General features: G+C 41.7%; 1 protein-coding gene across 1 annotated transcript in view; it reads right to left on the reverse strand.

Moving 5' to 3' along the window:
- LOC124863026 (syntaxin-binding protein 4-like) overlaps positions 1–26,309 on the reverse strand; it is a 136,118-nt gene that overhangs the window by 18,598 nt on the left and 91,211 nt on the right. The window contains exons 10-15 of the mRNA XM_047357266.1: positions 17,094–17,182; positions 10,353–10,449; positions 6,145–6,272; positions 5,852–5,944; positions 4,236–4,301; positions 3,873–4,067 (exon numbers count right to left, since the gene is read on the reverse strand). Of these exons, the coding sequence (XP_047213222.1) occupies positions 3,873–4,067; positions 4,236–4,301; positions 5,852–5,944; positions 6,145–6,272; positions 10,353–10,449; positions 17,094–17,182 (668 nt within the window). The remainder of the gene's footprint in view (positions 1–3,872; positions 4,068–4,235; positions 4,302–5,851; positions 5,945–6,144; positions 6,273–10,352; positions 10,450–17,093; positions 17,183–26,309) is intronic.

Below are 26,309 nucleotides of genomic sequence, written 5' to 3' on the forward strand. Positions count from 1 at the left end.
TAATATCCACTCCTTGTCAAGCACAACTTGCTGCAGAAATAATACCAGCCACTAATTCACATTAAACATTAGATCTGTGTCAGAAAAATCATTTTTAATCAATGAGCATCTTGAAGTAATGCTTTTAACAGAAATATAGTTAGAAGAACATAGTGAGACACCTACACTGATAGAGTCAACACCTCCCAATAACAATTTTCTAGATGAGATCAGGGAGCATAGGAGAGGGGGAGGGGTGGCCACCTTGTTTCAAGATTCACTAAAGTGAAAAAAGTGCTCTTGGGTAAATCTGACTGTTTCGACTATTTAAGCTGTACAGTGACAGGGTCCTGCTCGAGCCATGTTTATGAACGTTTACAGGCCTCTAAAACCCAAAACAAACTGTTTCAAACTGTTTCAATGATTTCAATCAATCTGTGATATGTGTTAATTACGAGTGTTTAATCATTGTGGGAGACTTCAACATCCATGTTAACAAACCCCAGGACACAGAGGCAAACAAACTGTGATACACTTAAAAAATGTTGGCTTGATTCAACATGTTAAACAGCCAACAAACAAATGGTTACCTATTTTTGACTTGATCATCAGCTAGGTACTGAACATTTCGAAGGTTTTTGTAATGAATGTGGCCCTATTTGTCCTTTTAAAGCGTAATTTCCATCAAATTATTTAATTAGTCATTTAAAAAAAACTTTTTTAAAGGACAGTGCACCTAAGCATTTAACAACTTTGTGATCCACTCTGTTCTGTAACTCTGCTGGTAGATAACATCCATTCTAAAATTTCAGACATCAGTGGTTCCATTGCTCCAATTAAGGTGAAGGTTGTCTTTGGTTAGAAGAAATCTCTGTGGAGAAATGCTCCACTGGTAAAACTGGACTGATTATTCAAGTACAGTTCAGTGGGAAGGACCAGGATGAGTGTTGCCGGTTTGTCCTGGCACCACATAAGAGAAGACAAGACATCATTTTAAAGGGATGACCAGTAAGTCGGTGAAAATGACTGATGTTTACATCTGTGGTGAATGCCAGATTATCACTTTGCCTCGAATAGTCTTTGTGACATAGTGGGATTTGCAAGGATTCAGACCAATGGAGTGAACCGGTGTTCAATCAACCAGTCTTTGACCCTATTTAACTATGCTTTGTTGTCAAATTTAACCCTTGTATGTTGTGGTTAATCAGCTGATTCTGAAAGGTCCAGCAGTTGACACCAATTTATCCTACTCCAGAGATTCTACTAGCTATGCTAGGTGGGCAATAATCCCAAGCAATCTTACTAAAGTGGATGTGATTTTTAATCAAATAATAAAAAGGCTAATCTAAGGCTAAGACCCTGGAAAATAATAAAATATCCATGAAAAGTGAGCAGGATATAGGAACCCTTTCAGATCAGAACCAGAATTATCATAACTCTAGCAAGGGTACTCTGTGTCTGTTTTATTTAGGAAACAGTTTTATTTAGGTTTATCCCAGAATTTCAAGACTGTCTCCCTTTCTACTCTGATATCCTTTACAGACAGTTCCCCTTTGTCCCCTGCTGAAGACCTATCATGTGACTCCAGGAGGGAATTAAACTAAACCCCTTTAAAACTCAGCACGTGCCTTTCATTATTTAAGCAGTCAGAAACTCAGAATTTAAAGTTAAAGACACCAAATAAAAAGAAGAAAAACTCCCAGAAGTTTTGTGTATGAAATAAAAATGTGATCAAAAAGGATTAAGTTATATTAGAATAAGGTAATCGGATACAAGAATCAAATGGTTATATGAAAAGGTTGACAAGTTATTTTCCCCAAAATACTAGCAAAAGCTCTTTAATTCCCTTTTGTGAGGGATTTGTAATCGTCCTTCTTCCCCAACAAAACCCCAAAAAACGCCACTATCAGCAGTGCTCTAAGCATATTTATGAGTTGATAGCATGATTAACATATAAGGAGGGATTTAATACACACAAAGCAAAGTCTGTAGGGCAAGGAGGGGGTGGCCGTGGCACTGCAAGGACTTCCTTTCTGGTCTCCTCGGCTGTATGTCACTTTCACTGTCGTACTGGATACAGATCGCAGAAGGCTTTTCTAGCTCTCGAGGGACCCGGGACGCCCCCACATGGATAGCATCTACTAGACTTCCCCTCGTTGCCCTCAACTGGTGCCAGGAGGGGATTGAAGAACTTGGACCAGGGAAGCCTCTGCACAGCTGGCACAACTTGACGATATATCGAGACTACTGAAGAAGGGTATTTCAATAGGTTAACTTTAAATTGTGACCAGCTATCTGAAGATGTGAAGTATGAAACACACAGAAAAGGATGGGAAGGACCCTCAGACGTGACAGCCTGGGTGCAGTTGATGCAGGTAATATAGAACCAAACTGTCTCACTGGTGGATCTGTGTGACGTTCCCAGAGAAGCGGGAATGTTAGGAACAAATTTGTATAACTATTCAATGTGTATGGACGCTTGAGGCAGCCGTGAAGTGAGGCAAAAGCAAAAAACAAGAGAATATTTTGTGATCTTGAAGGTGAGGTCCCCATTGGCACCCATAGCCAAATGAATAGACATGCACACTAGACCAAACTCTACCGGTATGGCTAAGGTGACAATGATCTTTGTGTCATATATATGTGTTTACTAAGTAGGAGCAAATCTCACCATCATCATAGAAAAACAGACTCAAACCCCTGGAAAGACTACAACTACAGATAGTACTTTGAGAAGACCTGAAGAATGTGGCGGTGTGGCCTGCTATAAGGACAGGGTATTATGTGATAAGGATGTGGAGAGGGTTGGATCCTAGATCACGCCACTTCTCTCCTCTTTATCGAATCTTACATAAGGATTGGGTAACTAGTTGATCAGAACCCCATCAACTGAAAGATGCCGGTAAAGGCCCTTTAGGGATGCAGTAGAATGCATCTGCATCTACAACTGCATACAACCTCCTCTGATTTGGATGAATTTTATGGCTACAATGAACACCCACCATAGAAACTACTTCAACTATGGAAATTGATAAAGGTAGGGACATCTTATGATAAAGATAAAGAATCTTCTGTAAAAACAATAGTTAGAATTTAAATAATGCTGATAGGTGTCTCAGCTCTATTTATTATTATCAACTAGATTGGAATAGAGCCATGGAATCAAATTCATGCTTTCAACCTTTTTAGTGTTAAGTATTAAGGGCTCTGAATTGGGAAGCTTTTGGGCTGCAGATTACATTGTGAAAACTGGAGGACTTGGTTGGTAGACTGTTGGAATCCGGACTGAGACCATTTTCATATCAAATCTTTGGAATTCCAGTTTATTATAAGCATTTTTGGTTATGTTTTTTTCTCTTTTGCATTTTTGGATCTCTAGTTCTCCTATATCGGATATTATTATTTTTATCGGATTATATGATTTACATTGACTATTAAATTTCCTTTGACAACCTGGATTTACATGTTTTTTGGATTACTTCCCGTTTTCCACCCAACGTTTACTCAGCTTGTCTCAGGAAGACGCTGCCAAGATGGTAAGAACCTTTCTCTCAGTCCACCGCCAAGTATTACAGAAAAAAACGTCATCAGCCTAACTTTTTATTGACTTTTTCACATTGTTTTAGTTCTTCAATGGCAGTAAAAAGACTGAGTGATTATGTTAAAAGAAACTGTAGGAGGTTTTGAAGAGTTGCCATTATAAACACACATGGACAGATGATTTATGAAGAAAAGGATACAAAAAATGTCTTCTGATCCAATAGACATAGTAATACCTCAGGACCAAAGTCTTACCGTGAGCATTACCAGTATGAACAACAGCTCCATTCTGTTGTTCATACTGGTAATGCTGATTACCAATTAAGGACTGAAAATTGAGGTTTCAGACTCACTTTAGCCTCTGGTCCACAGGCTTGCCTCTTGGCAGCCAGCTGGTTCTTCAGGTCTCTGATCTCAGCTTCTAGAAGCTGGATAACTTCCTCATAGTCCTGCTCAGCACTGTTGGCCTGACGCTGCACTGCCTCAGCCTCAGCTGCTTGCAAGCGACTCTTCAGACGGGAGTTCTCCTCTACAGTCAAACAGGCTTTCTGCAAAGTTCACCACCGTATGTTGCGGTTAAGGTTTTCATGTGTTGTTCTGATGTATCGAAAATAACTAGTTGGAAATTACACTCTGCAAGTATATGGTTTAACATGTCAGCAGCTTTAAAATAGGTTTTAAGCTCAGGATATGCAATTTCTTCTCTGCCCTCTCACCTCTGATGTCTTATGCAGCTCCTCCTCCAGGCTTTTTTTGCTCTGTTCCATGTCTTTCAGAATCACCTGCCAAGAGAAGAAACAAATCAGTCAAGCAATGTTCTTCAGTTTGTATGTTGAGCTTTTTACAGAGAGAACTGCATTTACAGCACCTTGCAAAACAGAATATTTTCACATTACACAACACAAACTTTCATGTGTTTTATAAGGGTTTATGTCATAGTCCACCACAAAGTAGTGCAGTGGTTCTCAAGCCTGGACCTTATAGCCCACAGCATGCTCGATTCAAAGGATAGTATTACCTCTCAGCATGCTATCAGGTGCTGTTAATCACCTATTCATTTAAGTCAACTGTGTAGCAGCAGGAAAACACCAAAAAACATGCAGGACAGTAGGCACTAAGTACCAGGATTTGGAACAACTGAAGAATAATTGAAAGGAAAATTAAACATGGTTATCAAACATTTTACAAATAAAACACAGAAAAGTGCAGCACACATTTTCATTTAGCGTCCCACCTGAGTCAATACAGTGGAACCACCTTTTGCTGCAATTCTAGCTACAGGTCCTCTGGGGGATGTCTCTACCAGTTTTCGACAAAGTGACCTTTATCAACAACATTTTCTAGGAACGCAGGCATCTTTTGAAGAAAGATGGATTTTGTCTTAATAAATCAGTAGTACAACTCATCACTTTCAACTTTTTTGTATTCTGTGCATCAGCCTCTGCCACATTTAAAAGATGACAAGAAAGTCCACAACTAGTAAGATGGCGGTCTGAAGGACAACTGCATACTCCTGAGATAAGGGTGAACCATGGAGGACAAAGGACCCAGAAAAAGACTTCTATATCACCACAACAAGTAGAATTTCCCTAGACTCCAGCAGAACAAAAAGTCCCCCCCCATAGAGGACCCCGAACCTCTGTACCCACAGAACCCACCCACGCACCCCCTTTCTCCTACATTTTTTTCACATAACCTCCATCATCATCCAGTGCTAAACCAGCATCTATCAAACGTTGCCAAGCTCTCCCACCTCCTATACATCATCACTGCATATCAGATTGACAAGTATGTTTGTGTTCAGGACATTCCAGAAACCATTGATATATACAGGGTTTAGACTGTAAGATTACCAGCTGTGATTATTCCCAGGAAAAACTTGGGCCCCCATGGGAGAATGGTGTAAAATCTTTGTGCTAATACGTAACAGAAGAAACACAGCTAATAAGGTAAGAAACTGTAGACAACAAATGAACTTAAAATCTATTCTGTGGCAACTTGCCACAGAAATAATACCAGCCAATAAGTCATGTAAATTGGTTTTGTTAAAAATTAGATCATTGTCAGGAAAAAAATGTTCATAAATGTTCTGTATAGGAAGCAATTTTGGAGGCATCACTATGAAAGTACAATGTAACAGAGAGGATCTCCATCCCTTCCAGTCTTTAACATGGCAAATTGTGATAAAAGCTTGAGGGGTGTGAATTTTTAATTGTTTAACTCTTTACTGTAGCTAAGCACGTCAGCTGATAAGAGGTTCCGGAAACAGATTTGCTCATTGCAGAGGAGTATTGACAGTATAAAGATAGGTTGTCAGAGAGAGCAAGTTCACCTTGAGCTGCTTCATCTGGGTCTGCAGCTGCTTCACCTCAGTCTGAAACTGCTCCATCTCCTCACTGCTGTAGCTGCACTCTGATTCGTAAGTCTGCAGATGCACACACAGTCATAAACATGCATCATGAGACCGTTCTTTCTGTCCATGTTTAATTGTGATCCCTTTTGTGTGTTCTCTTGACTTTAATCCATGCACCTCTCTCCAAGTGTTCTTCTGTCTTTTTGGGGGCGGCTTATTAGTCATATGCTTTGGGTTGCTGCTGGCCCTGAAAGGCTCTGAGGTAAACTTACAGGTGAATGAAATGCTGATGTGTCCATCAAACTGGCTGCTTCATGATAGGAGAAGGTGAAGGGACCTGATCCTAAACCCAACTCCTCTAGGTCCTCCTGGAAGAGGTTCTGGGAAGCTTCGACAAAGTCTAAGAGCAAAAAGATAAAATAATTGGTGCTGAAAACACTGGAAAAGTAAGACAAGTTTTAATGACGTGTTTTACACATGTCATAAGTTTTGAAACGTTCAAATTCATGCTTCAGTAGAAAATGATAACGAAAACGATATGGTGCTACTTTGTAAAAGAGCTTTAAAACATGATTTACTGTTGTTTTAAACAAGACAAAATCTTTTGAATTTACTGTAGGGAATATACCAATACTATTGTCTCATATAGTGTTTAACCTCAACAGAATGTATTGTAATTTCACCCTAAAAACAACAAAACTAAATTCATGTCCAACTCTACGCTTATGGTCCACTTGTGATACTACAAGTACAGCAGCCCAGCCATTAGTGGTGTTAAGCATGCTCAAGTCATTTGCAGGATCCAGCTAGGTGGGACAGCGGTGGGAGAACTGGGTCCCCTGTGAGTGCTTTGAGATGGTCTTTGATAAGAGTAACAATATGTGCTGTGTTGTTAGTCTCCAAAGGTCTCCATAACATCGTAACAAATGTCTAGATATTTGGCTAGTTGCTTTAAAAAAAAAATGCCGGGCGGTTAAGGATATTTGCTGGAGTGACAAAGTTACAAAGTTGGCAACACAGTGAAAATCTCGCTCACTCTTTCGCATCGTCTACAGATGAACTACAGACACTTCTCAAACATACAGTTTCCTCTTAATTAGCTTCTTAATTCTCAGTGTTTCAGGCTGTATTTCTAAACACCTCACCAATGGTAAAAATATTAAACCTTAAATCACCTTCACAACAGTAAATCATGCTTTAAAGCTCTTTCACAAAGTGGCACCATGTCACCTGTGCTCCTAATATAAATAACACATGAAGAACTCTGAATGGTGTTCTTATATATACTGAGAATTCAATCCTATAAGACTCACAAATGAAAAACACAAAGAAAGGCTATTAGAAGTTTATTTTTTATATACATTTCTTTGGCGCTCAGACCCCAAGGGAAGACCTGAACACTGCGAATGATGAGGGTTTAAATGAGTATTTTTAGGATTAAATTAGAGATGTCTTCCCCCCGGGATCCGACTGGTGGTGGAGTGGAGGCCTGAAGGATCGGGTTGTTGTGAGTCCAGAAGGAGGAGATAGGGAGGAGGTGGGTCAAAGCTCAGCGAAAGAGCGAGAGAATCTTGCCGTTGAGGATCTTTAATGTGAAGCCTTGGAGATGATTGGCTGAAGAGAAGGTGCGGACTTGACGGTGATTGGATGGGCGGAGACGCATAGAGGAGCTATTGGACCGGCTGAGGTAGGAGGGAGTCTTCTGGATTGAATTTTAATCAAAACTTCATTATACAGTACTGTGGAAAAGTTTTAGGCAGGGTGCAAAAAACATGCTGTTGTCTAAGAATGCTTTCAAAAATATAAATAATGATGTTTATATTTATCAATTTACAAAATGTAAAAGAAGCATACAAAAGAAAAATTTAAATCATATCAATATTTGGTGTTGCTAGTCTTTGACCTTCAAACCAGCATAAATTCTTCTAAAAACGTCAGGGATTTTGTAAGATCGTAGTCAGGTATATGACAAACCAATTATCCCAAACAGGTGCTAATGCTCATTAATGTCACATGTAGTTTGAAAGACTGTCATTAACTGAAACACAAACAGCTGTGTAGAAGGCTTTAAACGGAGTGGGAAACAGCCAAACTCAGCTACCAAGCTGAGGTTGTAGAAGACAGTTTCATGTCACAGGTCACACAGCAACAAGACACAATGTAGTTATACTGCATTAGCAAGGTCTCTCCCAGACACATATTTCAAAGAACACTGGTGTTTCAAGATGTGCTGTTCAAGCTCTTTTGAAAAAGCACAAAGAAAGGGCAACGTTAAGGATTGGGATGCAGTGGTCGGCCAAAAAAACAAGTGCAGAAGATAAAAATCACTTCAAGCTTATTTCCATTCAAATACGGAAGAAGTCCAGCAGTGCCATCAGCTACAACTGGCATAAATCAGTGGAATTCAGGTACACCCAAATATATTCTGCAGCAGGACAATGTCCCCCAAACTCACAGCCAAGGTCATTAGGATTTATCTTCAACGTAAAGAACAAGAAGTCCTGGAAGCGATGGTATGGCTCCCACAGAGTTCTGATATTAAAATCATCAAGTGTGTCTGGGATTACATGAAGAGACAGAAAGATTGAAGGATGCCTACATCTACAGAAGATCTGTGGTTAGTTCTTGCTTGGAACAACCTACCAGCCAAATTCCTTCAGAATCTGTGTGCGAGTATACCTACAAGAAGTGGTGCTGTTTTAAATGCAAAGGGTGGTCACACTAAATATTGATTTGATTTAGATCTCATGTTCATTTACTGCATTTTGTTACTTGAAGAAAATAAACAGTTTACTGAGTTTTTTTTTAAACCTGCCAAAACGTTTTGTACAGTACTGTACTGTACTTAATTACAGATCAGGATCAGCTAAAATTGGTATCGGCAGGTCAAAGCTTTATAAAAACTGGAGATTGGAAATCAGCCACATAACTCTGATTGGTGCATCACTAATGCAAACAGTATTAAAGTAACAACGGGTTTGAGCTATTTTTTACTGCGATGAGTCGGACCCTCAGTGAAACGAAGAGCAAATAGGTCTTGGATTAGACCATCTAAATGCAAACACAATGGAGAGCACAGAGAGAATGTGATTGCTTAGTTCTTACTGTATATACAGTGTATGATGCCAACTACACCTCTACTTGTTAAAGGATACGCAACACAAGTGGGACCAAGTTATTGTATTGCATGTCACAAGTAAGTCTCAAATCTTTCTCAAGTAAATCCCAAGTGAAGACATGAAAGTCCCGAGTCAGGTCCAAGTCCAGAATTATAAATTTCTAGTGTTAAACAACTAATTTAACCAACTATGTAATTTAATCATTTATAGATTTATAAATTATCTTAAAAAGGTGTTTTTGTTTCCCAGAACAATAAGCAAGACGAACTAAACTTCACAAATGGCAGAAGATCAGCATCGATTTGCTTTTTTCCAGTAAATATTCACTCAAGCAAATTAAATAACCAAAAAATGAATGAACAGCAACAGCACAAGCCTGCTTTCACATTTCATGAGTGACATGAGTTAGATTAAAATAACAAACTTAATTATTTATACAGCTGTATAGACATATTTAGTAAATTAGAATCTGTGTTCCAATTAGTCTTATGTGTCTGAAAAAAGTATCTGTTGAAAGTAACAACCTTTAGGCAGGTATTAAACATACTTTTCACTAAATTTCTTTATGAAAGTGTTTTTTTTGGTCTGATGTAACTTTCTAATCTGAAATGTTGCGTTTTCATTAGCTACAAGCTGAAACTTATTAAAATAACAGAAATAAAGACTTGAACACATCGGTCTTTGTGGTATTCATCTATATAATGTGTTTTACTTAGTGAGGGAGTTCCTGAAACAAATTACTTTTTCATTAATATTCTAATTTATTGAATATAACGGCATGGACGTGAAGCATTCGTGTGCATTTATATTATATGTATATATACCTAAATCTGACTCTATCCCAAGACTCGTAATTGAGTAGAAGTCCACACTTCTACTAAGCAATAAAGCCAGAGAGCAAACATACAGCAAACCCTAGCAACATGGCAAAGAATATCAATGAGCAGGAATTGTCCTGAAATCAGTCTGTGAAAGGTGAAAAATGGTGGAGAAATCCCATGAAGACAAACACAACATCGGAACTCATACATGCTCAAGCGCAGGTCTACAGGCACTGTTCTTGCCTGTAAAATATAACCAGCTTTTGTTGTATTTAAAGAATAACGGGTAAAACAGGAAATTCATCATACGTCCACACGAATCTTTTCCTTTGACTGATCACCTGGATACAAACAGACACATCATGCTTCCACAGGGTGACACTGAACAGCAATGTCACAACCAGTCAGCAATATGGCGTAGTTACTCAGAGCCTATGATTTGACAGCATCTCGACACACATTTCTGCCCCTATTGCTGACAAACCTGGATGCATGCTTAGCTTGTTTCAGTGTGTGAGTTTGAGCATACATGTGCCTCACCTCCATACGCCACAGTGCCTTGTGGATCTGGCGTCAGGCTATGCCTCAGCTTCTTCCTCTTCTCTTCACTGACATCCAATCCAAGAAAGGACAAAGCCTGAGACAGAGAGACATTAATATAAAGACAGACCAAAAATACATATAAATACATACAAATACATACACTCACAGCCTTATATCTCTAACATCCATAAAGTGATGTTTACAGAATAAATAAGTAAATAATCAGCTTTTGTTTACCTTGGTAAAACTAAATAAAAGTCTTTACAGGGCAGAAACTGTCACGGAGTAACATTTTTGGACTTTGTTTGTGGCTTTGTGTTTGTTTACCTTTTGCTTAGATTTTTCTATTTTGGTTTTTGTATCATGTTTTCTTTTCTCCCTCTTCCGCCTCCTAGTGTTTACTTCTTAAGTTCTTTTATGGTTGTTTTCTTATTACTTGGTATGGTTTATTATTATTATTATTGTAATTATTATAGTTCTTGGTCTTCCGTGGATTCTCTAGTTTTATTTCTCTTTAGTATCTTTGTGTTTAATTGTGTTTTATTATTTATTCCTTTGCACTCTTCTTGTTTACTAGTTTATTTTCTGTTTCCTTTCCAGTTATTTCAGTCAGTGTGGTTAGGTTTGTATTCAGGTTTTCTTTATGCGTTCTTTGTTTGTTCTTCGGTTGTTATTGTTGTTCCTATGTTCCCTCTAGTTTCTCTGTTTACTTTAGTTATGATTATTCTAGTTTTCTTATTCCCCATTTGACTATTTATCTTTGTCTATAGGTTTGCTTGGTCTGTGTTTCTGTTTATTAGTTACTTTGCCCATCTTCAACCTTTGTATTTGTTTCACCTGTTCCTTCTGCTTCCCTGCCTCCTTGTCACACCTGTTCCCTGTTCCGTTGATTATCTGCCTTTGTTATCTCACAGTATATAAGTTGGTTTTGTGTTTTTGTTCATTGCTGGTTCCTTGTGTTCGTCACACCTTGTTCTCGTCCATGATTATGCTTTGTTTTTTTTGCATTACCTTGCCTTGGGATCTTTTGCCACGCCTTGCCTTGGGAAACCTGCAGTGATTTTTTTGTAAGCTTTGTATCTAGGCTCTGGTTCGTTTCCTGCAGTGTTTTTGCTACGTTTTTTGACCTTATGAATAAATCTTTGAATTACAAAGATGATCCTGCTGAGCTCGTCTGCACTTTGGTCCGATCCAAAACCACATTGACAGGAACAATGGCAGACAGCTGCTATGTATTTCTGTTTGTGATGGACAGCTGCTACTGGGCTGCTGTTACACTACTGTGGGGAATAAGTGCGTGATGTCTGGGTTTCCCTCCTGAACCTGTTGCCCCCGCAAACTAATCTCTGATAAGCAGAAGACAATGGATGGATGCATCTAACATGAATTACAGATCTATTTTCTATATGAAAATCAGACTACTTAATTTTTTTCATTAAAATATCCCATGTTTGGCCTATTGTTCAGCATCTAAAAGTAAAAAACAAAGAAAAAGGAAAAGGTAATAAGTATTTGGGTTTTTATTTTAATATAAATTTTTGGTGGCTTGTGAGCACCTTCAAATTTACAAAATGTACTTGGCAAAACGTTTGGACACCTCTGGCAATCATGTGCAGTCAAGCTGAAAATGGTAATAAATGGGCACTCCAATTTCTATTCTCCTTTGACTACATACAGTGCCATTGAAAAATTTTTAGCAGGAGTGTCATATTCATTTGACACTCAAGTAACTTCAAAGAATGTTGAAAGGAAGAATTGGGTACACAAGTTACAGAGAAGCCATACATGTTTAAAGCCATCTATAAGGTTCTGTCATGATTCAGGCTATTTGAGTGCTCCTCTTATGAATGCCAGAGTTCTTTTAAATTGGTTATTTTTATTTGGTAGGTTTCCTGACTCAAACCTGGCTTTAAAACAAAGGCCATACATTTTTCAATAGGACTGAACTCAGGATCAGTCCAAAAACTTAAGGTTAGCTGATTTTATCCCTTCTAATAACACTTGTGTTGGGTGTTTGGAATCTTTGTCCAGTTTGATAACAATCAACATTCCACTTATTCCACAACATTCCATCTATCTGTTGATTTGTGAAGATAGAAAATACAGAGTTAATCCTCCCTTTTAGTAAATGGTAAATGGCTTGCACTTGTATAGTGCTTTTTCAAGTCTGAGGACCCCAAAGCTCTTTACACTACAATCAGTCAACCACCCATTCACACACTGACAGTATGGAAGCAAATCGTTACTATATTTAAAATGAAAAAGCATTTTCAGAAATGCTTTTTCATTTTAAGAATGTGGCTGCATTGTTTGACTCATAAATGAAATTAGTTATCAATAATCCTATTTGCATTTTAATTTTCTTCTTCAAGACTGCTCATTCTTTTACTTAATTAAAATGAAAAGGAAAAAGACTTTTGAGATTTATTTTTTAAAATATGCCCCAGCAAATAGATACCAAAATTCAATTTGAAATGTAAAATTTGAAAATGAAAAAGCATTTCTGGAAATACTTTTTCATTTTAAGAATGCGGCTGCGTTATTTGACCCATAAATAAAATTAGTAATCAATCATCCTATTTGCATTTTCTTCTTCACGCCTGCACATTTTATGCCATAATCAAAAAGAAAACAAAGCAGATATTGCTTTTTCGTTTTCGTGGTCTGCCCGCAAAGTACTGCCCAGAACTCAAAAACGAAAAAGCATTCCGAGCTGCGGGCGCAGCAGAGTGACGTCAGCAGCCGCTCTTCCTCAGCTCCCTGCTGACCGAGCTACCCATCTTGTTCGGTGGGAGGCGCTGTGCACGTCTGCAGTGCATTACATTGCAAACTTGCCGAGAAATCGATTGAATTGCTGCAGGGCCGAGCTCAATTTGTGGCAGTGGCAGAACTGGTAGTTCCGGTGGCAGGCTGTGGCGGAACTGCCACAGTCTGCCGCAGGGTGGCACGGGATTCCGCGAGGATGCCAGAAGATGCCAGACCGGCCGTAAAAGCTTGCCAATGTGGTTGCCGCTGTTTTTGTGGAAGCTGATGCTGATTATCGGCAAATGGGTTGTCATTATTGTTATAGCCTGTTACCTTTAAATAATGATTTCATTATTGATTATTATTTAATAAACAGCTTTAGAACCATAACATAAGGTGATTGTATTTACTTGACACCGAAAATAAATAGCACTATGTGTATGTGTGACGTGTTGAAAGGATGACGATTTATTGCACAAACAGCCGGTTTATTATAGAGCACGAGCGGCTATTCCGAATCGTCACTCACAGAAAAATATAAATAAATGCTTAAAAACACGCTGGATGTCCCAGGCCATGAAGATGCCACCGGAACAACCAGTTCTGCCTGCCACTGCCACAAACTGAGCTCGGTCCTGCTGCAATTCAATCAATTTCTCGGCACGTTTGCAATGTAATGCACTGCAGACGGGCACAGCGCCCCCTACCGAACAAGATGGGTAGCTCGGTCAGCAGGGAGCTGAGGAAGAGCGGCTGCTGACGTCACTCTGCTGCGCCCGCAGCTCGGAATGTTTTTTCGTTTTCGAGTTCTGGGCAGTACTTTGCGGGCAGACCACAAAAACGAAAAAGCAATGTCTGCTTTGTTTTCTTTTTGATTATGGCATAAAATGTGCAGTCATGAAGAAGAAAATGCAAATGCAAATAGGATGATTGATTACTAATTTTATTTTATGGGTCAAATAATGCAGCCACATTCTTAAAATGAAAAAGCATTTCTGGAAATACTTTTTCATTTTCAAATTTTACATTTCAAATTGAATTTTGGTATCTATTTGCTGGGGCATATTTTAAAAAATAAATCTCAAATGTCTTTTTCCTTTTCATTTTAATTAAGTGAAAGGATGAGCAGTCTTGAAGAAGAAAATTAAAATGCAAATAGGATTATTGATTACTAATTTCATTTATGAGTCAAACTATGCAGCCACATTCTTAAAATGAAAAAGCATTTCTGAAAATGCTTTTTCATTTGAAATATGGTAACGATATGCTTCCATTGACAGTAGTAGGCTACATCGTAGCCACAGCTGCCCCTGGGGAGACAGACAGAAGTGAGGCTGCCATACAATCGGCACCACCAGGCCCTCTGACCACCATGAGCCAAGGCAAGGCGGGTGAAGTGTCTTGCACAAGGACACAACAACTAAGCCCGAAGGAGTGGGGATTCAAACTTGCAACCCACCGATTACAGGACGAACCCCTTCCACCGACACCACCATCGCCCTTTTCTTCATTCCACCCATTCAGTGTAATGCACTGGGACACCTGGCAGTGAAACAGAGCCTCAGCATGACGGTACCACCACTACCTTTGACAGTTTTTACATTGTTCTTAGGTTTGAAACTCTCACCTTAACTCCTCCATACATTTGTGTCATTGTGGCCGAACAACTCAATCATTGTCTCATTCAGCTTCCTTCTTTCCATCTTACAGTTTATGATAGGCTTTTTTTGATAAAACCAGTTCAGTTGCATTTTTTATAACTTTATAAATCAATAGTAGAAACAAGGAATTCCAACATACCTAACCTACTGCAGTATCGTTCAGCTACAGCAATCTATAATTCATCTGTGTCTATTACTTTTGCAAACCACCCAGTAGACCAAGAGAGAATTCTTTCTGTATTTGTTGTTTAATCTCTCTCTTCTCTTTATAATCCCACTAATGAATTGGTAGATTAGGGACAACCTACAGCTGGGCAGCATCTGGGAAAAATTAAATTCAAAGTTAAATATTGGTAACAAAATGTACAAAGGGCAGACACAGACAGCTGCAGAGAACAGAACTCATCAGCAGATAGTTGGGTTGCTGAAGGGCAGGGCAGAGGAGGTGGACACAGTGGAGAGAGAATGTGCTGCTCATAGCATAAAAAGAACATATAAATGAGCAGAACCAAAGAACCAATGAGAGAGAGAGTGAGCCTGTGCACAAGATGTTAATTATGAGATAAAGACAACTCTGGGTGTGGAGGGACTCAAAAGTGCTACAACTGTCCAAATAAGTTAAAATGCAATGAGATAAATTCTTAGTCAGGACTTTTGACTGGTTTGCTCAGGGAGGGCTGCTTATTTGACATGAATGTAACTCAAAAGATCTCATAACAGTCTTAAATTTGACGTTTGTCTGAAGTGGAAAGTATTTAATTTGCATTCAGTCCTGCATTAAAGATAACATTTTAATTATTCATATCAAACATATATATCAAATGGTTTTGACACGTGGCGTAGCGGTAGTGTACGACCCATATATGGAGGCGTCAGTCCTTGATGCAGCTATCCCTGGTTCCTGTCCTGACCCTGGTGACCTGTGCTTAAAGTGTACCCTCTCAATTCACCCCGCTTCCTGTCTGCCTACTTTCAAAACGAACAAAAAATAAAAAATAAAGGCCACTAGTGCCGAAAAAGATCTACAGGCCTGGTAAGATGATTACTATATGCAATCAAGAGATGCAATGTACTTCTGCATAGCAGCCTTTCATGCTCTTGGAAAAATCAACTTTGTTTTTGCACAGATTTAACAACAAAGACATGTTTTAATTCAGTGGCTGCATCTTTCGAAGTATGTATTTTAAAACCATTTACGTTGTGTCACTTAACTATCATAGAGACAATCTGCATTAAGGACATTGAGTTTCCCGTCGGCCTCTTTGTTTTGTGTACAGTTCAGGCCCTGTTTCTATCCATGGCTTGGGCACAACACTTTGGTTATTTCTTCCTGAAGTTGAATTATAGTTATTTCAGTATTATCGCCTTAATGTTTTACCCTTCTAAGAGCCATTGAAGTCTTTACACCACCAACTTTCTCCAACAAGGAAACATACCTTAAGTCTTACATAAACTCTGTTACATCCTTGTATTTGTGTCTTTGTTATAACATATGTTGTCTGTAAAAGTATTAATACCCCTAAAATCTTTTCACATTTTGTCTAATTATATAAAAAAAAAAAATTATGAAATTTTATTTAATAGACCAGCATGTGCATTTGTATTCAGTGTCCCTTCAATACCCCTAAATGAAATACAGTGTAACTAATTTTTAGAAGAACTTTTAGAAGTCACACATTTGGCACCTAGAGCATACCAGTAGATAATTGAATCTGAGTCTAACTGCAGCTGTTCTGTTTCTGACCTCAGAGGTTTGTTAGAGAACATCAGAGAACATACAGCATTATAAAGACCAAGAAACACAGCAGATAGGTCAGGGAGAATGTTGTGGAGAAATTTAAAGCAAGGTTAAGTTCTAAAACAATGTCACAAGAGAAAGTCACAGAGGGGATGGTCCCCATCTCCAGCAGTGATTGGGCAAGAGACGAAGTACAGTGGTTAGCACAGTTTCCTTGAAACAAGAAGGTTTTGGGTTTGAATTTCGGCCAGGGGTCTTTCTGCTTGGAGTTTGCATGTTATTGTACATGTGTGTGTACTACCACTGTCCAAAACCTTGACCGTTGGGTAAATTGGTCTCTCCTATGTGTGTATGTGTTGCCCTGTAACGGACTGGCGATCAGTCCAGGCTGTACCCTTGCACTTTCCCAATGACCACTTAGTGTTGGTATATTACACAAACTCCCAAAAACATACATAGAAGTTTGTGATTGTAATCTGACAAAATGTTAAAAAGGTGTATAAATACTTTTGCAAGGATCTGTCTTTCTCTTTAGTGATTTTATCGGTGTTTCACTATAGTACATTTCCTAATCATCCACCAAGTCACACTCACCAAATCTAACTTGTCTGATTTGAGCCGTATGTATGGGTCAAGTGTTATTCTTGGTTTTGTCTCTGTTGGAGACCTTTGGCTGGTAGAACCTGTATAAAGAAAAAGAAAGACAAAAAAATCTGTATACTTGAACTTAGTTAATGAAAAAACAGTTATTAGGAGAACATTAAATTTCAGTATGTCTGTGCAAGGAAGGTATGTACAAAAATACAAAGGCTATTCACTTTTAAACAAAAAACGGAAAGTGTAGGAGTGAGGACATGGGATACTCTGTAAACAATGAAAGGAAAAATATCATTGGATTATTTGCAAAATCAGAGTGGATGGACTCATTCTTGTTGGATATGAGTGGAAGTAGCTGGCTGTGGGGCTAGAGATTTGCTTGTGTCTGTGTGTGTGTGTGTGGGAGGGGGGTGAAAAGCAGATGATTAAAAGGAGGGGAGTAGAAGAAAGATGGATGATTATACAGATGAGAGACATGAAAACAACATGAGTGTGGAGGGCAAAAGGCCAATGCCTAATATTAATTTGATGACTTTGTCCTAGATTTGTACAGCTGCACACAAGGTAATAACAAACCGTGCCCGTGTGTGTGTGTGTGTGTGTGCGTGCGTGTGTGTGCCCGTGAGTGTTTGTGTGTGTGTGTGTGTGGGTGTGTGTGCGTGTGTGTTTTTGTCTGAGTACGTAGCTGTCTGTATTGCCAACCTTAAACTTCACCCCCTGCCCAAAGAAATTGTCCTCCATCTTAAGACCCATTATCTCAACAAAATATAGTGATATTTAGGGTTTGTTAAACTGTAAATGAACACATGCTCAATGTAAAAAAAAATAGAAAAAACATAAATTTTCAAAGGCTCTATATGTGAAAAAATTCTAGTTAATGAATATATTTAATTCAAAGGCATAAAATCTTTCGAGGCACAACCAGAGACAAAAAATGCTAACCTTTGCTGTCACTCTTAGTAACAGTACTACAGCCAGTGGTACTGCCAGGACTAAGAAGCTTAATTCAGTTCAATTCAGTTCATTTATATAGCCCCAATTCACAATGCATGTTGTTTAAAGGCACTTCACAAAAAAGCACCTCAATCTAACTCGTACTCGTACTCGTCGTCTTCCGCTTTTTCCGGGACCGGGTCGCAGGGGCGGCAGACCCAGCAGAGACACCCAGACGTCCCTCTCCCTAGACACCTCCTCCAGCTCCTCTGGGGGAGCCCAATTCGTTCCCAGGCCAGCCGAAAGACATAGTCCCTCCATAGTCCTGGGGCGTGTCCCGGGTCTCCTCCCGGAGGGACGTGCCTGGAACACCACCCAAGGAAGGCGTCCAGGAGGCATCCTGTATTGATGCCCGAGCCACCTCAACTGGCACCTCTCGATGTGGAGGAGCAGCGGCTCTACTCCGAGCCCCTCCCGGATGGCCGAGCTCCTCACCCTATGTCTAAGGAAGTGCTCGGCCACCCTACGGAGGAAGCTCATTTCAGCCACTTGTATTTGGGATCTCGTTCTTCCGGTCATGACCCAAAGTTCATGGCCATAGGTGAGGGTAGGAGCGTAGACCGACCGGTAAATCGAGAGCTTCGCTTTTCGGCTCAGCTCTCTCTTCACCACAACGGACTGGCACAGCGCCCCCATTACTGCGGCAGCCGCACCGATCTGTCTGTCAATCTCCCACTCCATTCTTCCCTCACTCGTGAACAAGAGACCGAGATACTTAAACTCCTCCACTTGAGGCAGGAACTCTCCTCCAACCTGAAGAGGACAAGCCACCCTTTTCCTGACCTTCATCCCAGCTGCTTCACACTTAGCTACGAACCGCCCCAGCACATGCTGTAGGTCTTGGCTAGAGGGGGCTAGCAGGACCACGTCATCTGCAAAATGTAGGGCAGCGCCTAGAAATCCTGTCCATAAAAGTTATGAACAGGACCGGTGACAAAGGGCAGCCCTGCCGGAGTCCAACATGCACTGGGAACAGGTCCGACTTAGTGCCGGCAATGCGGACCAAACTCCTGCTCCGCTAGTACAGAGACAGGATGGCCCCTAATAAAGGGCCCCCGATTCCATACTCCTGGAGCACCCCCCACAGGGCATCACGAAGGACACAGTTGAATGCTTTCTCCAGTTCCACAAAACACATGTGGACCGGTCGGGCAAACTCCCATGAGACCTCGAGTACCCTGTAGAGGGTTTAGAGCTGGTCCAGTGTTCCACGGCCGGAACGGAAACCACACTGCTCCTCCTGAAGCCGAGGTTCGACTATCGGCCGGACTCTCCTCTCCAATACCCTGGCGTAGGCCTTACCAGGGAGGCTGAGGAGTGTGATCCCCCTGTAGTTGGAACACACCCTCCGGTTACCCTTCTTATGAAGGGGGACCACCACCCCAGTCTGCAAGTCCAGAGGCACTGTCCCCGACCACCACGCGATGTTGGGATGTTGTGGGGCTGTCATGTCAACCATGACAGCCCCACAACATCCAGAGACTTGAGGTACTCAGGGCGGATCTCATCCACCCCCGAAGCCTTGCCACCACGGAGCTTTTTAACCACCTCGGTGACTTCAGCCTGGGTGAAGGGAATGCGTGATGGCAGGATTGAGGAGATCCTCGAAGTACTCCTTCCACCGCCCGATAATGTCCCCAGTCGAGGTCAGCAGCCTCCCACCCCCACTGTAAACACTATTGGCGAAGCACTGCTTCCCCCTCCTGAGGCACCGGACGGTTTGCCAGAATTGCTTCTAGGCCAACCGGTAGTCCTTGTCCATGGCCTCACCGAATTCCTCCCAATCCAACTCAACAGAATAATTCTAAGCTAATTGCATCCATTCGAAAATGATTCTAGTTATCATACAAAACAGTCAAATTCAGTTTATATTGCCATTTGGTAAAACATTTTCTATCAATGGAAACCCAACAGATTGCTACAGTCGCTGACTTGTAGCAATCCCTTCTCATGAACGAGTATGTTGCCACAGTACCCAGCCGATTGCATCGAGTTGTTAACTTTGCAGCAATCCCTCATAGTGAGGATGCATGTACAGAGAGTGGAGAGGATAACCCCCCTTTAACAAGGAGAAAAACCCCAAAAAATTAAACCTTACCACCATGTTACATTAAGTATCAAGATTAAATTCTCATTTCTTACCTCAACAGCTGTAAATAAAAAGGGCCATCTTGTTATACCCAACAGCATTAATCATACAATGTCACGTTGCACAGGACTGTGCCTGGATAACCAAATTTCACCTGAAGGCTTCTACAAGGCCAAAATATTAGGCATTACAGTAAATGTTTCCATTGCTACACCAATAACACTTAGCCATTTATATGTATATATCACAATGATTGCATCAGTGTTTGCCACTGTGAGTAATAATTCAGAAAACATAAACTACTACAAAGGGGAGGAAACTTCTGCAGTATCCATGTGTGATCACCTGATGACATCTGTCTCAGCTAGCAACTGGCCCAACCAATAGGGGAGGGGAGCACCCAGGATATTACCTTGGGTAATCCCAGTCAATAGGATTCAAACAAGCTGTTGGATGTCTTCCAGCCAGGCGCTATGGGCCACCCTTCACACTAAAACTTCTGGTTTGTGGCAAATTTCACTATAGGACATGCCCTTTGCTCATGATCTATATTGAAAATAAAATTTAGAACATATAAACAACAACCACACCCAAGACCTCCCTCCACTGTCAAATAGGCCAAAAATTGAACCTTCCTGCCGATGCACCACAATCAGCGGATCCAATGTGACTCGATAAAGAAATGTTTAAATAATTTACGTTTAGGTTTTCTCTTCAGAGGATCTTATAGTTATATTTTGCAAAGAGTCTGAGAGTGAATGCTAACCTCTCTAACATGTTCCTTAGTTACAGCTGAGCTAAACAACGTTTGCAGGCAGGTTCTGTTGGTGTTCCAAGTTGAATTTAGTATATGATCTGTAGCTTATGATAGATCTGTTTCACTAGTCATTTCCATTTGCAACAGCTGAGATCTAATGTGAGAACAGCTTTGTAACAGTTTACCTGCTGAAAATCTCTTTTAAAAACTAATCTTTTCATTTTGGCTTTTAACTCGAGATCATGATCAGCAGACGAGTCCTTGCACTGTTTTCTGTCATTTATGGTTTATTTTATTGTTTTTATTGTTTACTGCTTTTATTAATATGATTTTATTCTCTTATATTTTCTAATCAGCTGTGTGCAGCACTTTCGTTGCCCTATCGTATGTCAAGGCACTTTATAAACAAAGTTTGGATTTGAATTTTTGATTATAGATTGGATCCTTTTAACAGAATATGAGTCTCTGCTTAGTTTGTCATAGTTAATTTGCTCCGTTCACATAGAAATAGGTGCTATTGAAAAATGGAAAAACTGACTAAATGACTGCAAAATATTAGAATATTTATCATGCTTTACTGTTATCAGGAAAACATGGTGCAAGGAGTGCAAATCTTGGGCTGTGGACAATGTGAAACATGTATTGTTCTCTGATGAGTCCACCTTTACTGTTTTCTCCACATGCGGGAGAGTTACGGTGTGGAGAAGCCCCAAATGGTCGCCTTGGCGTGTTGGTGCGCATTGTTTTGTTTTGTTTTTTGCTTTAAAACGGTCTTCTGTGATAGTACCCGGAGCTCTCTCACCAGAGAAGAACTCATGAACATCAGGGCTACTACACCAGAGGAAATATTTCCCACTTTTCTACCTACTGCTCTGGAATTTTTGGACATTCTGGTCAAAGGTGCGCTCACCTTTGTTCACGCGGTGAAACGCCGGAAGAGAGGGAAATGGGCTGGGGTGCTGGTACGTCTTCGCCAGCGTGGACTACGAACACCGTTACCTGGAATATTTCTCTCTAACGTGCGCTCACTTCCCAACAAAATTGAGGAACTACAACTGCTGTTGGGGAAAAACAGGGACTTTTATTCATTGGCAGTTTTGTGCTTCACGGAGACCTGGCTGTGTGGATTAATACCGGACTCTGCGCTGCAGCTGGCAGGATTCCAGCTCTACAGAGCGGACAGAGACACGGAACTCTCCGGCAAAGCGAAAGGTGGAGGAATCTGTTTTTACCTCAACAGTGGTTGGTGCAACGGCGTGACAGTGATTCAGCAGCACTGTTCTCCAGACCTGTAATCCTTCATCATAAACTGTAAGCCTTTCTATTCCCCCTGTGAGTTCGCTTCGTTCATCCTGGTCGGTGTTTACATCCCGCCGCAAGCTAACGTGCAGGTCGCACAGCGCATGCTCGCCGACCAGATACTGAGTGTGGAGCGGACCAACCCGGACTCCTTAGTAATCGTCGTTGGCGACTTTAACAAAGGTAATCTCACCCACGAACTCCCCAAATATAGACAGTTTATAAAATGTCCGACCAGAGAGGACAACATTCTGGATCACTGTTACACCACCATCAGAGACGCTTATCACGCCGTCCCACGTGCTGCACTGGGCCAATCCGACCACATCATGGTCCACCTCATTCCTGCATACAGGCAGAAACTAAAGCTCTGCAAACCTGTTGTGAGGACGACAAGGAAGTGGAGCAGTGAGGCTGTGGAGAATCTCCAGGCGTGTTTAGGCTGTACAGACTGGGATGTGTTCAGGACTACTACCAACAGTCTGGACGAGTACACAGAGGCTGTGACTTCCTACATCAGCTTCTGTGAGGACAGCTGTGTACCGTCATGCACCAGGGTGAGTTACAACAACGACAAACCCTGGTTCACAGCTAAACTCAGAAGTTTAAGACTGGATATGGAAGAGGCCTTCAGGAGTGCGGACAAAGACATATACAGAGAGGCAAAGTACAAGTTTGGCAAGGCAGTGAAAGAGGCCAAACGACTGTACTCTGAGAAGCTCCAAAACCAGATCTCAGCCAACGACTCTGCGTCTGTCTGGAAAGGGCTCAAGCAAATCACCAACCACAAGCCGAAAGCCCCCCACTCCATCAATGACTGACGCCTCGCCAACGACCTGAACGAGTTCTACTGCCGCTTTGAAAGACAAAGGGACAGTCCTGCAACCATCCCCCACGACGCCCCCCAACAGCTGCAGCCACAATCCACCAACCCCACTTCCCCAACCTCAAGAGGGGCCTTGGCACCTCCAACCCCCACCATGAAGTTCCCCCCCACCAGCCCCCTACCCACGCCGAGGACGGCTCTTTCCATCCAGGAGAGGGACGTCAACAAACTCTTCAGGAGACAGAACCCCCGGAAAGATGCTGGTCCGGATTCTGTCTCACCAGCCAGCCTGAAGCACTGCGCTGATCAGCTGTCTCCAGTCTTCACAGACATTTTTAACACCTCACTGGAGACATGTCATGTGCCAGCCTGCTTCAAGTCCTCCACCATCGTCCCTGTTCCCAAGAAGCCAAGGACCACAGGGCTTAATGACTTCAGACCTGTCGCCCTGACCTCTGTGGTGATGAAGTCCTTTGAGAGCCTTGTGCTCTCACACCTAAAAGACATCACCGACCCCCTCCTGGACCCCCTGCAGTTTGCCTACAGAGCCAACAGGTCTGTACATGATGCAGTCAACCTAGCCCTTCACTTCATTCTCCGGCACCTGGACTCCACAGGAACCTATGCCAGGATCCTGTTTGTGGATTTCAGCTCTGCCTTCAACACCATCGTCCCAGTTCTGCTACAGGAGAAGCTCTCCCAGCTGAGTGTGCCCGACTCCACCTGCAGGTGGATCACTGACTTCCTGTCTGACAGGAAGCAGCGCGTGAGGCTGGGGAAGCACGTCTCTGACTCCCTGACCATCAGCACCGGTTCCCCCCAAGGCTGTGTTCTCTCTCCTCTGCTCTTCTCCCTGTACACCAACAGCTGCACCTCCAGTCACCAGTCTGTCAAGCTTCTGAAGTTTGCGGACGACACCACCCTGATCGGACTCATCTCTGATGGTGACGAGTCTGCGTACAGATGGGAGGTGGACCATCTGTTGGACTGGTACAGCCAGAACAACCTTGAGCTCAACGCTCTAAAGACAGTGGAGATGGTTGTGGACTTCAGGCAGAACCCAGCCCCACCTGCCCCCATCACCCTCTGTGACTCCACAATTGACACTGTGGAATCTTTCCGCTTCCTGGGAACCATCATCTCCCAGGATCTCAAGTAGGAGCCAAACATCAGCTCCCTCATCAAGAAAGCCCAGCAGAGGATGTTCTTCCTGCGGCAGCTGAAGAAAGTCAACCTGGCAAAGACTATGATGGTGCACTTCTACACCGCCATCATTGAGTCCATCCTCACCTCCTCCATCACCATCTGGTACGCCGCTGCTACAGCCAAGGATAAGGGCAGGCTGCAGCGTGTCATTCGGTCTGCTGAGAAGGTGATTGGCTGCAGTCTTCCCATCTGCCACCAGCCTGGTTAACAAAGCCCGGAAACCACCCTGACACTCTCCCTTTCCCCCACACCCCCCCTGTTTTTGCTGACAGGACACCTGTAACCTGTAACTCTATGCGTTACTTTAACGTTCAGCATGGACTCCTGCTTTACTTGCACTGCCATACTTGCACAATGATCACCTGCACTGTTGTATTGCTCTTGCATCTTATACTGCTCTATATTTACTCTCACTCACTTAAAACTGTGCACATATATTTATATTATATTGTAGATATGTTTATACTGTTTAATTTGTATTGTATTGCACCGACTATGCCAAAACAAATTCCTTGTATGTCCAAAAACGTACTTGGCAATAAAGCTTTTCTGATTCTGATTCTGAAGAAGCGGACCACCCAGACTGCTGCATGCCCAGAGTGAAGCATGGGGGTGGATCAGTGATGGTTTGGGCTGCCATATCTGTAGTATCTCAGCTCTCCTCCTGGTTGGTTCTGGCAGCTCGTTATCAGCAGCTGCTGCTCATCTCCTGATGAGCTCACTGGGCTTCTTAAGGCAGCTGCTGGAACAGGTCTTTGCTGGAACATAACCTCAGTTATGTGGACTGCCTGTCTGCCTACCTGCCTGTCGACCTGCCTATCTGCCTGCCTGCACCTGGTAAATACTCACCTAAGGACTGGACTGTAAATATAATCACCATCAGCACTCTCACCTCGGATTCCTGGATTCCGTCCTCCTCCCCTGGTTCCTGGACAACACCAACTTATTATCCTAGGCAAGCCTACACTAGGAATAAAACTTCACTTACCGTCTACATCCTGTGGTTTTGAGTCTGTTTTCATCCTCTGGTTTGTTCTACTTCGACTACCTTAGTGATTCATGATAATATCATGGAATTCCCTTTGCCCAATACTTGTGCTAGATGGGCGCGTCACTGCCAAGGACTACCGAACCATTCTTGAGGACCATGTGCATCCAATGGTTCAAACATTGTATCCTGAAGGCGGTGCCATGTATCAGGATGACAATGCACCAATACACACAGCAAGACTGGTGAAAGATTGGTTTGATGAACATGAAAGTGAAGTTGAACATCTCCCATGGCCTGCACAGTCACCAGATCTAAATATTATTGAGCCATTTTGGGGTGTTTTGGAGGAGCGAGTCAAGAAACGTTTTCCTCCACCAGTATCACGTAGTGACCTGGCCACTATCCTGCAAGAAGAATGGCTTAAAATCCTTCTGACCACTGTGCAGGACTTGTATATGTCATTCCCAAGATTAATTGAAGCTGTATTGGCCACATAAGAAGCCCCTACACCCTACTAATAAATTATTGTGGTCTAAAACCAGGTGTTTCAGTTTCATTGTCCAACCCCTGTAAGACAGTATTCTTAAACTTGAAACATAATCTTGTTTTTCTGCATTGTTCATTGTTACCAATTAGCTCCTCTGTAAATCTGTGCTGTATACCAAGTCATGCATGCCTGTTAAAATATAAAATGTTGCATCTGAACAAAACCAGAGGTGCTTGGCAATCTGTAATATGACCCTCCGCTTCCACTCTCCACTGATGAAAAAAACTGTGATCACAAAGGCCACTGTAGAGCAAACTTTAGTTGCTCTACAATGGTAAACAACTGTGTGCTTAAATTAAAATATCAAGCTGTCTTTTTAAACAAAGTTTGAAGTTATCTGTGATTTTAATGTCTTTCTCTGATTTCTAGTAAAGCACTTTGGATTGCCTTGTGTGTGGCTGGTGCAATACAAATATACATTCCTTTCCTTGCTCTACGAAACTGCATTAACAACTGGTGTCAGAAGTGGGACACTTTGACTGAATACCAAGAACGCATGACAGCA

Source organism: Girardinichthys multiradiatus, chromosome X (genome assembly GCF_021462225.1).
Source record: "Girardinichthys multiradiatus isolate DD_20200921_A chromosome X, DD_fGirMul_XY1, whole genome shotgun sequence".
Classification (NCBI taxonomy): Eukaryota; Metazoa; Chordata; class Actinopteri; order Cyprinodontiformes; family Goodeidae; genus Girardinichthys; species Girardinichthys multiradiatus.